This window comes from Hesperophylax consimilis, chromosome 24, assembly GCF_061612785.1.
Source record: "Hesperophylax consimilis isolate HC1 chromosome 24, BYU_Hcon_1.0, whole genome shotgun sequence".
Classification (NCBI taxonomy): Eukaryota; Metazoa; Arthropoda; class Insecta; order Trichoptera; family Limnephilidae; genus Hesperophylax; species Hesperophylax consimilis.
Window position 1 is genome coordinate 8,647,224 of NC_142859.1, and position 14,164 is coordinate 8,661,387.

The following is a 14,164-nucleotide window of genomic DNA, read 5'->3' on the forward strand; positions in this document are numbered from 1 at the left end:
TTTTTGTAAATGTTAATTATCGATATTGCAATGTTCTGGTTCATACTGTTTTTGCAAATAAACAATAAATAAATAAATAAATAAAATACTTAATAAACCTGCTTGAATCTGTGCAAAGGAGAGCGATCCGTCTGATTGACAATCCGTTGTTAACAGACCGATTGCCTTCTCTAATGCATAGACGCAATGTAGGCATGCTGTGTCTGTTCTACAGGTTTTTCAATGGAGCCTGCTCCAAGGAGCTAGCAGCATTGATTCCTGATGCACCGGTGCACGTGCGCGAAACTCGACGGACACGAGCTGAAAACCCGTTCACGGTTGACGTTGGCTTCATGAGAACGGGCCGTTTTTACGACTCGTTTTTGTGTAAGTCGGCTCGTATGTGGAACGAGCTACCATCTGTTTTTCCTCCCTCCTATAATCCGAGCCTCTTCAAGGCCCGCATTAACAAATCCCTTCCTACAGCCCCTACCTTATTCCGCCTCACAACTCCGCCCAACCGGGTGGTGACATAGTTTCCCTGTCTGTACACTGCAGAGGCAGGGACGTTCTTGTGAGGTGTCACATAAAAATAAAAATAAATAAAGATAAAATAAAAAAAAAAATTAAAAAAAAACCGCAAAACCCATTTCAATGAAATAAATGAAAATGAAAATGAAAAAATGTAAATATACATCTTTATTTCCAGCTTGAAATAAAGGATAGTTTTGGACACAAAAAAAATTGGAAAATTTTTTTTTCAACAATTTATACTTTTTTTCAGATTTCTCATCCAAATATACTCTTCTCACATTTTGTTGACTCTTTTTAGGCTCTTACTGGTTCATTTTATCTCTTCTTGGATCTTATTGTCTCGTATTGTCTCTTCTTGTCCCTTCTTGTTTCTTGTAGTTTCTCTTAGTTCTTTTCGCCTTTTCTTGGATCGCCTTGGATTTTTTTGCATATGTTTGCATCCTCTTGCATTTTCTTGCCACTTCTTGGCTCATCAGATCTCTTCCTGACTCTTTTTGTATCTTCATAGTTCTTATCAACATTTCTGGTCTATTCCTGTTTATTCTAGCCGACTTCTTTATCTTGCTTCTCCTTGCCTCTTCCATGGCTCTTCAAGTGTCTGTAAAATACCTATTTAAAATAATAAAAAACCTTATCAACAAATTGACTAGAAAATATTTCATCTATTCTTAAATTCCGTTACGAACAAAGGACACTCCTGTGAAATGTATTAAATAAAAACTGACTGCAAAACAAAACACACGATTATGAACAATGAACGAGTGTTCTGAGCAGTCGTATTTGTGAAATAGTAACATTCGACTAAAATATAAACAAATGTACAATAATAATTGTAAATGAAATTGAAGAGATCTTATCTCAGCCTATCGTTGTCCTTTAGGCGCCAGAAATGCAGTAAACTATAAATCACAATCGTTGAAGTGGGCAATCTGAAGAGTTGTGTTTTAAATCCAGTTCTCTTGGTGACACTTTGAACATTCATTTTTTTTCACTCTCACCCCGAAACACACTCGATGCACAATTAATACCGTATCGTGCCCTAAATGCGATACCTTTTTGGCAGTGACACTTTAAAACACTTTGCACCACTTGAGTTGTCAAGACACGTGCTCGTGATTGTTTTGAAATGGGTGTTTTGAATAATTCAGACAAATAAATTTAAAACGTTTGCCTTAAAACGAATTTAACTTATTTTTCAAAGAGAGATGAATATATTTTGCATTTTAAATCTGGGAAAATTACCTGGTTACAACAGGTGTGTTTGAAAAAATTTCATATGTGGTGCGTCAATAAAACACTAGTTATTTTAAAAAGAAACCAGAAGCATAATATCTGTTGGAGGATTATTTTTAGAATAATATCTGTTGGAGGACTAACCGTGCCACTAGCACGAACCACAACAACACATCATCACTATATATTCAAGGGTGTAAAATTATTTAATAAATTACCCCTTGATATACGATCGGAAGAAAACTACGAAAAATATAAAAAAAAGAATTAAATTAAAATACTCTTGTACCACCGCATAACTTTACTTATTGTTTAGAAATATGTTTTTGCCTTTTCAATTCTTTGAATCATTTATTAACTAACCTATATTTTTATTATTATTTTTCGGAATAACTTATTGAGTAAAACCTCAAATTATAATATTTAAATCACTAATATTTATATATTTTTATTACTTTTATTGTTATTTTTTGTTAAATTACTAATATTTTTTGTTTAATTTAAACAAATGTAAAAATATTTTGTTGTCCTCTCCTACACAAGCAGCTGCTTTATTAGGAGAGTGATTGAAATATTGGTGTTTATATTGTTATAAAATTGTAACCTTGTTTATATGTTTCAATAAAAAAATTAAAAAAAAAAAAAAATCTAGACACGTGCTGAACGTCTTATATTATTAAGTGCATTTCAAATGGTTGAGTTAAATTCAAACTAGTAATTTTAATATATAAAAATTCAGCTTTCTTAAATTGTGCTTGCAAAACTGAAAATTTCAAAGTTTATTGTTATCAGTGTCAGCAGTGTTCAGAAATGTTCAAATGGTAGAAGATGTAGGGGACGCCCGAGGAATACTTAACGCAATACATCTGCACCGTAATGAGATACGGAGTCGAATTAAAGATGATGTAATGAAGTTTTTTAACATTAACATTTTGCTATACAGTAGTTAATGGTTGAAGGAATTGGAGGCGCTCGAGAAATACATTTAAAGTTAATTATAAATTAGGAATTTCAATCGAAAAACCAAATTGCACTCATTCATGGACTTGTAAACAAAACCGACTTATATATCTTGTCAAAATAGCAAAATAGAATAAGGTAGATTGGACGCCTTATTACCTTGATACATGACTAACTGCTCTGTATAAAGTTCCGAATTCTGCAAATAATTATTTAAAAAATTGGCTATACAGAGTACACTGACTTGGTAATAAGTAAATTCAATCGATATTGACCGCCCCCATTTTTCAAGTGCACATTTATGTTTATTTATTTATTTTTTTAACAACTTTATGTCCGGGTTAAATCTTCCCCACAGGAAAAACTAAACCCTTCCACACACTTTTCCACAAATGATCATCTAGTCAATTCACATTTTGTTAGTGCATTATATAGGCATAATAAATACAAAACAATATAAGAACAACACGTCAAACCCACCAGAGATCAAATGGAAAAATAATTCACCGACTCCAGATATTTTCATATCAGAGGGTTCGGCTCGGTAGAACTCCTAACTGGACCTATAAATCCTACTGATCCCCCAATATAAATATTTAAAAAAATGTTTGTTTTCCTTCGTGTATTTAAAATGATTGATTTTTGCATTTATATACATATATATATACATTATTTGACAGATCTAATACGCCTAAATTTTGAATGAGAAAGCTAGTACAATGCCAGTAGCCGAAATAACAAATGGTAATTTTTTTATAGTCTGAGAATGCCAAATTATTTTAATCTCATTTGCTAAATCCGTGTATTTTCTCTTTATTTTTTCAGAAACAGATTTTTGAATATTACAGGAATTCGGAATAGCGTCATCAATGATATGTCATTTTTTTATTTCGTCATTTAAAACTATATCGGATCTATTATGTAAGTACTTTTTTGTACTCTTATAATAATATACAAATATTAAACCGCTTTGTACAATAAAACTTTCTATGATAACTTGTGTTGTACCAACTTATATCGTTCATCCTTATGTAGTTAATTATGTCATGCACTACACACTTACTATTGTGCTCCTGAAAACTTACCTATAACAATGTAAACATGTAAAAGCCTTCAAGGAGTGAATAAATAAATAAATAAAATAAATAACGCAAAGGTGTAAAAATTTTGGTGAAGTGTGTATGTAGATGTGATACCGTATCACCAACTAAGAGCTGGTAATACATGAAAATTGAAAATGGCTTTTTGCGTATTGTTTTGGCGTAGCCGTCAATTTTTGGATACCAAGAACTATTGAGCTATGCCCCATTGTCTTTATTGATATTTTTGTGATTTTTATGAATATCAATTGTCTCCGTAATAAAGCGTGCTGTATGTATTTTAGGTCTTCCCAGAATTTGAGGAAAAAATCCAAAGTAATGACTGCTTTTAATTAAATGCTGGGCAATTGCCAATTTCGTCAAAATATATGGGCCGAGAAAATCTCAAATTAAATAAATATCAGCACATATGTAACTGCTGTGTAAGTAGGTGCTATTTTAAGTAAAATTAATTAAATATGGACTTACATCAACATTAATCCCTGAGCCCGGGAACACTCTGGTGGGTGGTTCCTCCTTGGGCACGTATCTGTAAAACTCCACCATGTTGCGGTACCAGCGGATGGAGTATAGCAATGCGCCCTCCAAGTCGTAGGTGCAGGCCAGCGAAGCGCGTTGCCCGCCTAGTACGGCTCGGGGCACGGCTATGCGCAGCTGTTTCAGCCCAACGGCCAGCCCTGGAAATAATACATTAGTCGTGGTCAGTTACAGAAGCTTAGACTTAGCATTCCTGGTGAAATAAGTTAGTTTATACGCCTGCTTAGCACGTCACTGGGTGCGGCTTTCCGTTATTGCTTTATCGCTATAGTTAGTTACTCGAACATATGATTAGATACAGTTTTCTGGGTGACATAGTCAGCTTACAAAGTATTGATATTGAAAGCAAATTTGAGAGCAAAGGACACTGTTTTGGAATAAGGGAAGCACCCATGGAAGCAATAAGACAATACATCATGACCAGTGTCAGAAGGTAAGACATTGCATCCCTAGTGATATTTCCAATATTTATTTATTTTTTTATTTTTTATTATGTAATAATTAAACAGTTTACAATGTATAATAATATTTGCTAACAATAATGGATATGTAAAAATTAGTTTTCACAATTTTTTGATGTTTCTCTTTTATGGAAGCAGACGCTTGTGTTAGCATATATATAGCAAATATATAGCAAATCAGTTTATGGCAAAATGATAACAAATCTAATTGCCCTAGACTAAGGTCCAGCCCTGGAAAGAAATGTTACACTGTGGTCAGAGATACTTTTCTTTTTTCTTCTATGAATACAGTTCAATACAGCGACTATTTTTCTTGTTTCCTACCCTATCGGAGGTTTGCTATCGTCAAGGAAATGTTCAGTTCACCCAACTGCTGCAGTTTTGAACAATTCTGTAGAATTTTACTCGTAGATATCAGTCACTTAGATTTTGAAGTAGTTAACTGCAGCATTTTTTTGCTACAACTTCTACCAATCTTCGCTTGATCGCTTGATGGAAAAAATTTCAAAATATTGAGTGGATTTATCGCGTAGATGAAATTATTGAAATTCTTTCCCCCACTAGGAGAATCTTGACCGTGGTTATCAAAGGTCTACATTAAGATGATGTGTTGTTTTTTAAAAAAAAATACGGGTTGTCAGAGGATAATGAAAGGTTTAATTGACTGTTATTTTGCTATTTTATTTAAATTTAACAGATGTTTAAATAATGAAATTATTATTTTTTAATAATAAACTAATGTTTATAAGACAAGGTTTTATGCATAGCATAAAGGATTTCAATTAATTATAAGCAATGATTAGTTGCCTGAAATATTAATACAAATTGAAAATATCCCCGTTGGCAGCACAAGTTAACGATAAAAAAATTTGGCGTAGACGACAATCACTAACCCATTTTTTTACAAATATGGAAGATAAATGGCACAGCTTAAAGTTAAAGTTAATAAAAAAGTTAAAGTTAAATAAAGTTGGTTGTTTTCAGGTATATAAAATATAATATGCAGTAATGGTTGATTGAAGTACTAGTACATATTGAATCATTTGGCGGGTTGGAAATAAGCCGACATAGCTCAGTGGATACAGAGCACCTGACCGGACATCAGAAGGCACGGGTTCAATTCCCGTTGGCGGCATTTATTTTTACTCGTGAGATATTTTCAATTTGTATTAGTATTTCGGAAGACTAATTATTGCTTATAATTATTTGTGACAGCTTACCAAGGTTTTTTTTATCGGAGTGATTGATCAAATTGATTTTTTTATTGTTCAGTTTCATTTTAATCTTCGTGTAAACTGGTAATCAAATAATTGGTTTATCTCAATTACAGCATATTGCAGACCTTACTTCCTTAGAATCGAACCCTTAAGTTCAGATGGTTGTCAGTGATATGTACTTTAATAATTCGACCTTAAACCCCAAAATAAAATAAAATGGTTCTTCTCCCAGGCAAAAAGACATTCTCCCTTTGAATTATGTAAATATTCCAGATATCGCTGACTCCAATGTCATCTGGACGATTATTACAAACGACATCTCAGGATAACCCGCTAGATAAATTTCAGCATAAACCTGACTAAGGCGAAAACAGCAATTTGGAGAATTACTATTCCTTTGACTTGGTGGTTGGAGAACAACTGCGAGTGAGATTAGTTATTTTTGAATTTAAAAACCTTATATTTATTATACTTAAAGTATATACGTAGAATCGACGATATTGAAATAATTTGAAATGTGTGTTTTGACACGGAGAAAAATGAAAACTGCTGATTTATAAAAATCCTTTTATAAACGTGATTTCTCGCCAATTCTCGCGGAAATATCAGTAAATTCAAGTGCGCTTATCCTAATAAATATAAGGACGAAATTCGAAAATATTATAATTCTTTTGAACACGTGTTCCGACATCCTATTAACTTATTCGTATTTTATCGACAGTTTTTTAGGAAACCTGCCAATTCATTCGTTCAAGGTCTGCAGTCCTGTTTTCAACAGGAGTATGAATAATTTGACTATGAAGATTTCCAACAAACTAGCAAATATTTTATTTCAGTGAGTTTTCTAGGTTCAGACTTTCTTGGCTTTAATTAGAGATAATTCTTCTTCAAAATTATCTTCACCATAATATGTTTCAATCATTTTGGAAATTGAGTTGATTTAACAATGTAGAAAAGAAATGAATTGGTATAATTTTTTTTTTATTAAGGCCCCATTTTTGGAGTTTTTACATTAGAATAGTAAAAATTATACAGTAATTTGTATAACTGAACTGCTTCAGTAACAATCTTTTGAATTTATTTTACATTAAAGATAGACTCTGCATATTCACCCCATTATTATTCTGGGCAACGAAGAATAGATAGATATCGTAGTTAGTCCCAGAATTTCTGGGCTGAAATAAATCTCGACTTCTAGTATTACGTAATGGAATCTGAAAGCTTAACAATGCAAGCAATTTTGTACTAACATATGCATCATTTAGAATTTTATGTAGCAAAAACAAGTCAGTTTTAATCATTCTTTCCGACAATTCAAGCATATTTAAATCATTAAAAAGAGTGTTGCAATTCAATAAAATTGCTGAAGTACCCATTTTAAAACCTACAAAGGCAAGAAACTATTTTGGACTCTTTCAATAGCTTGTACGTGCACATTGTAATGTGGATTTCAGACGGGAGAATTTTACTGAAGTTTATTACTAACAAAGGCAAAATTTAACAGTTTATTACAATATTTCTAGTTAATCTAGTTATAAATAACAATATTTATAAGACCTTGCTAAAGATATCCATTTTAAGGTTAAAAAATGAAAGATGTACTGAAATTTAAATGCTCACTGACTGGTTTTGATGGCTAGATGTTGGAAACGATTACGAACATCCATAAACCATTGAAAATTAAAGTGCAACGATTCGATATATATTATTATAACTGTATATCTGCTGTGAAAATGTTTAAAGTAACAAAGAAACTAGTTTCAAACGTTAAAATTTCAATACTTTGAACTTTTCAAGTTAAATCATAGCAATTGCTTTTAATTGAAATATCTGCCATGTGAAGCAAAATATGTCATCAAACGAAATTTTGTTTTCAATGAAAATAAATCACGTTTAATACCGCTTAGTTTGAATGCACAATTTCTTTTATTTGAATTAGAGTTCAATAGTAAAGTGCTATTACATTAGTAACTTATTTTATAAGTGAAATGATTTTAAATATAAATCGTTATTTTTTTTTAAATACAGTTGATTATTTTATATTGCGTTACTTTATTGCCCATGAGTCAGATTCCAAAATTTCTAGTGTGTATTTTCTATAATAACTTGTCGGTATTCTGAACCAGCTCGTGAGGATTTTCCCTAATATTATTTTATAAGATAAAACAAAAGCAAGGCGCTGTGATTTTAGGCTGCCAGTGAGCGGAATTTCAATTCAATTATGGCAATATTTCTGAAGTTGTTCAGATTTATCACCAGATCGGGGAACTAGCGTCGTGATGAATGCCAGGGAAAAAACTGATTTATATCTAAGACTGTGACACTTTTCCTTTGTTTTATTATACTTTTGGGTGTGATTTTATATTCGGCAAGCTTAAACTTTGAAAGGCGCTTCGCAAAAAGTGACTAACGTTTAATACGCACATGTTTCATTCTCTTATTATACGATATTCTCTTACCAGTTTCGCATTTTATAGTAAAGTGTAGTGTCGTTAATAAATATGATGTGTTCTTAATTTAAAAGTTTATTAATTGCTAAAATATTTCAATCATTGATGAAAATAATATCAACAATTCTGAATAATAATAATAATTGGATTAATTGTAAAGGGCCGCTTTTGGGAAAAATAATCTTAATTAATTATGAATTCCTGATCTCAACAAACAGACACAAGAAATAAGGTGGTACCAAACGGTCGCATCTGGAACCCAAAACCAAGTTCTCTAATCTTACCGGGAAAGTGTTAGAATACTTACTGAGCATGGAGTAGCTAAATTGTATGCCAATCAAATTGTGGTTTTATTGACTGTCATCAATATTTGATACAAGTATTGGGGTAGCTGTGGTTAACAGTTAGAATTGGAAAAGGATTATGAATAACACTTTTTTTTTTAATTTTCGTTCGATATTATGGCCTTAAGGGACACTGCTGGTTATCATTATAATAATATTATATCACTGCACCGGTTTACTTAACAGACTAGTCATGTAAAAATAAATTGTTGCAATGTCACTAAATATAATTAAGTAATACTATCAGATAGGGAAGGGTAATTGGATAACAGGTAATTGGGTGGAGGAATGTAGGATTATATGTTAAAAGGAGATGCATATAGTTGCATCAACAAAGCTATTGCTACATAATTTATTAAATCAATAACATTCCATCAATTTCAAATTTCTATTTTGAGTTACTAAAATTATCGTCCTTAAAAATTCTCGCTTTTTTAGTTATACATAAGTTCATCGACTTAAATGACTACAATATTTGATATATCATGTCTCCTTTTAGATTTTTATCAAAATTATAACTGTGTATAATTACGTGCCTTATTAAAAAAAAATCTTTATTTACATGAAATAATAAACACTCCAAAAATGAAGGAAAATACTTACATACTTTTTGGCTGTCATCTTTTTGGTGTGATTGCAAATTTCTGCGATCTAGGTGGCGTCTCGGATATCCTAACCAATTTAATTTATATGGAGTAATCAATCATTGAATTTATATGGAGTAATCAATCATTGAATTTATATGGAGTAATCAATCATTGAATTTATATGGAGTAATCAATCATTGAATTTTTTCGGTATGTCCAGAATGAATATTTAATTTTATTATTGAATATTAGGATTTTCAAAAAACTGACGCATGAGAATTCAGTTACTACAATAACCAAACAGAACTATTGGAAATTTTTCAAATCATTTCATTGCGAAAATCACCCTAACAGACAATGACTTACAAGAAAACAAATACACACACCCACAAATAATAGAATGTCAAATTGCTTGAATGAAATAAATATTGGTGGCCGTTCTTATGTATGCATTGTAGATAAAGGGGGTGAAAGATTAATAAATTCAAAGCGTTTTGTATATCTCCATATATCTTGCCATACAATCCCATACAGAAAGGTCACACCTATAAAGATGATCTGCTATAAGTATGGGCGTGGCAACGATATATGCTCTGATCTGCTAGCCAGGCTATATTTTAAAATTAAGCGACACCCTCAGCTACCTTCGGCAGGAGAATGTGTCAACAATTTAGGGAGCAATTTATTATCTGGCAAGGTGACAGATCCCATAAAAAGAAACGATATTCCGCGGCAGTTCCCTAATTGATCTTACCCCTCTCCCGAGGAAGATAAGTGTGTCAGCACAACATATAATACGTACGTGCCACGCAAAATTTGTGCGCGCAGAATATAGCGTAATGTGTCTAAGGCTTGAATGACACTGCAGTTCTTGATATAAAAATCATTTTAAGAATAGTGTTTTTTAAGATAAAATAATAGTTACAATATCGTAAAATATTAAGCTTTTTGTGGAACAGAGACTTTCTGCAATGCACCATTCATTTTATATTCGTTTGGCTTAACCTTTCCTCGACGAGAATTCTCGGTTTTTGAATTATGGGGTCCTAAGTTATATTTGAAATTCTAGCAGCTGAACGCGAGGGAGGGACATTGTTATGCGAAATCATTTTAGCCTTTTCTTTCGCCTTCGACTTGTGAGTTCGGCTGGAAAAAGTTCCAATACAAATCGGCTTGAATATGGAAATGGAAACAAGTTCTAGAATTCTGTTTGTCTACATATTATGTTTACATGTATATGTTGATTTAACGGTGGATGAAATAGTGTTTCACAGCAAAGTGTCTGATAATTATATATTTATTATTATCGTTCAAAATAGAATGATGTGTAGATAAGCAATTCTGGAAATTTACATTTTTTAAATTTTTTATTGGACATGGAAAAAGTTTTTGCCTTTGTTTCGTTAGTTGTTTAAAAGTTCTTTATTCTTAATTTATTTATTAATTATTTGGATTCTATTCTCCTGCACTCAACAAAATAATTACGAATTTATGCACCTTTGAAAAAATAAAATGATCAGTGGCACTTTTGGTTCTCAGATTTTGAATCTTAACTTAATTAAAATTCAAAATGCAAACCAACAACACAAATGGCCATTTTAAATAATAGTGAAAGGATGATTCTAATTGTTTGAAATATAAGAGTGGCGGTTTTATATCTAATCCTTTTAAAAAAAAATTTAATTTGTGGAAAAGAGTCTTTTTTACTTTCAAAGAAAACAGTTTCATAATCAATTAAAATCAGAAATTTATAAAAAAACTTTTTTTTGCAAAAAGTAGCAGATTTACTTCTGTATTCCTCAGAAGAGTAGTTTATTAACAATACTCCTCAGTAGGGATTTGGGTAGTATGTTCATTATTTCCTTATCCTCATGTTTGTCATCTTTATGTTTGTTGACTAAGTTTATTGATTTTCTCATCATCATGTTTGCCATCTTCATTTTTGTCATCTTACTGTTTGTTGACTATGTTTTTTGACTTCCTCATCTTCATATTAGTTGAATATGTATGTTTGTAAGTTTCTTTATGGTCGTGAATGTTGATTATATGTTGATATTGTTTTTAAATTGGTCACCTCCATGGTATTTTTGGTTTCATTTGTAAGATATTTATCATTTTTTTTAAATTAAAACTTTACATATTTTTTAATGGAATGCTATTAATACTTGATGCATACATGGGGGGTTTTATATAATTCTGTTTCGATTGATACCAATCAACCAAATCGTCCTTACGTCCCAATTACGCAGAAAAGCGTTAACTGACATAAGAGATCTTTGTTTCCAAGTGATTACGTATACGTAATTGCTTAAGTCACAGACCACTCGGGATAAACCATTGTTTCCCTTATCAGAAGGAAGCCATTTGTACTTTGATAATAAAGCATTTCTCAGAACCGAATAGTTGAGGCGGCGGGCTGCTAATATTATTTTTGTCCCGATTTATTATTTCCGAATTTGTTTTCAAGTTCTGCCATGTTCGCTGTTTTTAGTTTAACTTTGGTAGCGTGTGTCAATCACACATTGAACATTTCTTTTCCTTTCTTTCCATTTCCTTTCTTTATCGGTACGCGAAAGCGACTCGTGATTTTGTGAATACAGATTTCTGCCGATTTGCGGATTTTTCTGATTCGATAAAATGTACATTGTCGGCTAGAGAGAAAACAATAGTAGGTACATTTAGTACTTAGTTACTAAACATTATATTATCAAACACTTCGTAAACATTATACTTAAATTTAACACAAGAATTTCATTTTTTATTTGTTTTAACAATAAAACTGCAAAAGACGAAATATGATTAAAAAAATTACATTACATTGTGGTACACATTTTTTACAAGCTTGTTAAAAATGTTCCGATTATTCAAAAACAAAAGTTATCACTTTGTAAAAAAATTATGTTCCATATTTTTTGTGAAATTTTTCATCCATATATTCACTATTCAGGTGTAGTTAGGAACATTCCATTATTTTCCATCAGTTCTATTCTATAGTAGTTATATGCTGTGGGCTGTGTTGTCGTTGGATAAATAACAAACATTATAATAAATAAAAATTATTTACAAAATAAGCAAGCAGTATTTATAAACCAACCTTGAAAAATTCTTTTTAGGTTATGAATGTGTCTATTTTGTTTGAATGTATAACCTGTTCATATGCACCTAGTTCAGATCTATTCACATCTCTTTCCCAAGCAAAATTACATCTCTCATTAGATTCAGTTTCTCTCATTTTCCATTTCCTTAAACAAAAATCACGAAACTAAGTACAAAGGTAATAATGTCAGAAAATTAATTATAAACATTGTTAACTATGCCAGAAATATTTTCAGAGTTGCGTGAATTCAACCGTTGACAGATTGGTTTTCCTGTAAATTTGTCATTCTTTGACGCAATCTAACCACTTCAGAGTTCCACAATGCATACCAAAGCAGATGATGGACATGGTAACTAAAGCAAACCACAGCGTCAGCAAATTCAAAATCAGTCAAATTTTGTGAAATTACAAAATTTCAGTTGATGGGATGAAAAATAGATTTAAGGGTTGTAGCTAAAAACTGCTGACCTGTTTTCTTTAATTGTATTTGTTAACTCATTTATGTAGAATCAAATAGATATTTTCAATCTGGTGCTATTAAAAAAACGGTTGAATTGTAATTTAACTCCAGCATGTCCCATCAACATGCGTTCACGAAGTTTCTGTTTTCCAATTTATGCATTTTATAAAAGATTTAATTAACTTAAAATAAAACACACATTTCAAAAAACATAACATCTTTATTTAAAAAAAATGTAATCGACGATCCTTATCCAAAGTCCTTGGCGGTAGTGAATTGAAATTTTTTTAAATTTAAGTATTTTTTTTTGGTTTCTTTAAGTGGTTTGAAAACTTACAACATTTTTTTGTTTTGTAGTCTTGATAAAAAAAGCTTAAAAAATTCTAATGTGGACCGTTTTTTAAGAATTTTAGATAATTTGTTTGGATTCTTAATTTTTTGAACTATCCAAAGATCACAACAATCACGAAAGCTTTTTGAAAAATCTTTTAGTCCTCAAACATAAGACAATAACATATTATTTAGTATCTGAAAATTACAAGCCATAAATAAAGCCGCAACACAGCAAAAAGCGGTACTAAAATATCCAGCGAAAGGTCCACGTCAACAGCACATACCTTCTACCCAGCCACGATTCATTAAATTCTCGTAACAAAATATTTCAAAAACTAACACAAATAATAAAAGCAGCTATTCACAGCGAGAAAACGATACAAAAACGTTCTTCCGGGTAACGTTTTTATCTTTGAGGAAAAAGCAAACAACATACAAATTCAAACACTTTTTCAAGACAGGTATAATGGTGGTACAAGGTTTCTAAAATCAGAGCTAGTTTTAGGCTTAAAAAAGCCGGAAAAATAAAAATAAATCCAATTTAAAAAAAATGAATAATTATAATTTCACTGTGGTTTTATATTCTATTTGCGCTGGGATAGGTCATCACTTTGTTCTTAAAATAATGTTCGTAATTTGTTTGATAAAACCTAAAATACGAGTACAATACATCCAAGGTCCATTTAGCGTGTAAGTAAAATATCATGATTGAAAATTTTTTTTGAGAGATATCTTAAAAAAAACTTGAATATTGAATACTGAGTTCAATTTTTAAATTTTTTTTTACAGAAAACAGATAACATTAAAGATAATACACTCCATTAAAAGATGTCTTAATGCAGTTGGTGTTAACAAAAAAAATCCAAAAAAGC

General features: G+C 31.2%; 1 protein-coding gene across 2 annotated transcripts in view; it reads right to left on the minus strand.

Moving 5' to 3' along the window:
• Window positions 1–14,164, minus strand: part of LOC149411875 (uncharacterized) — a 358,391-nt gene that overhangs the window by 65,843 nt on the left and 278,384 nt on the right. For both annotated transcript variants that reach the window (XM_089646228.1, XM_089646227.1), the window contains exon 3: window positions 4,275–4,483. In XM_089646228.1, the coding sequence (XP_089502354.1) occupies window positions 4,275–4,483 (209 nt within the window). The remainder of the gene's footprint in view (window positions 1–4,274; window positions 4,484–14,164) is intronic.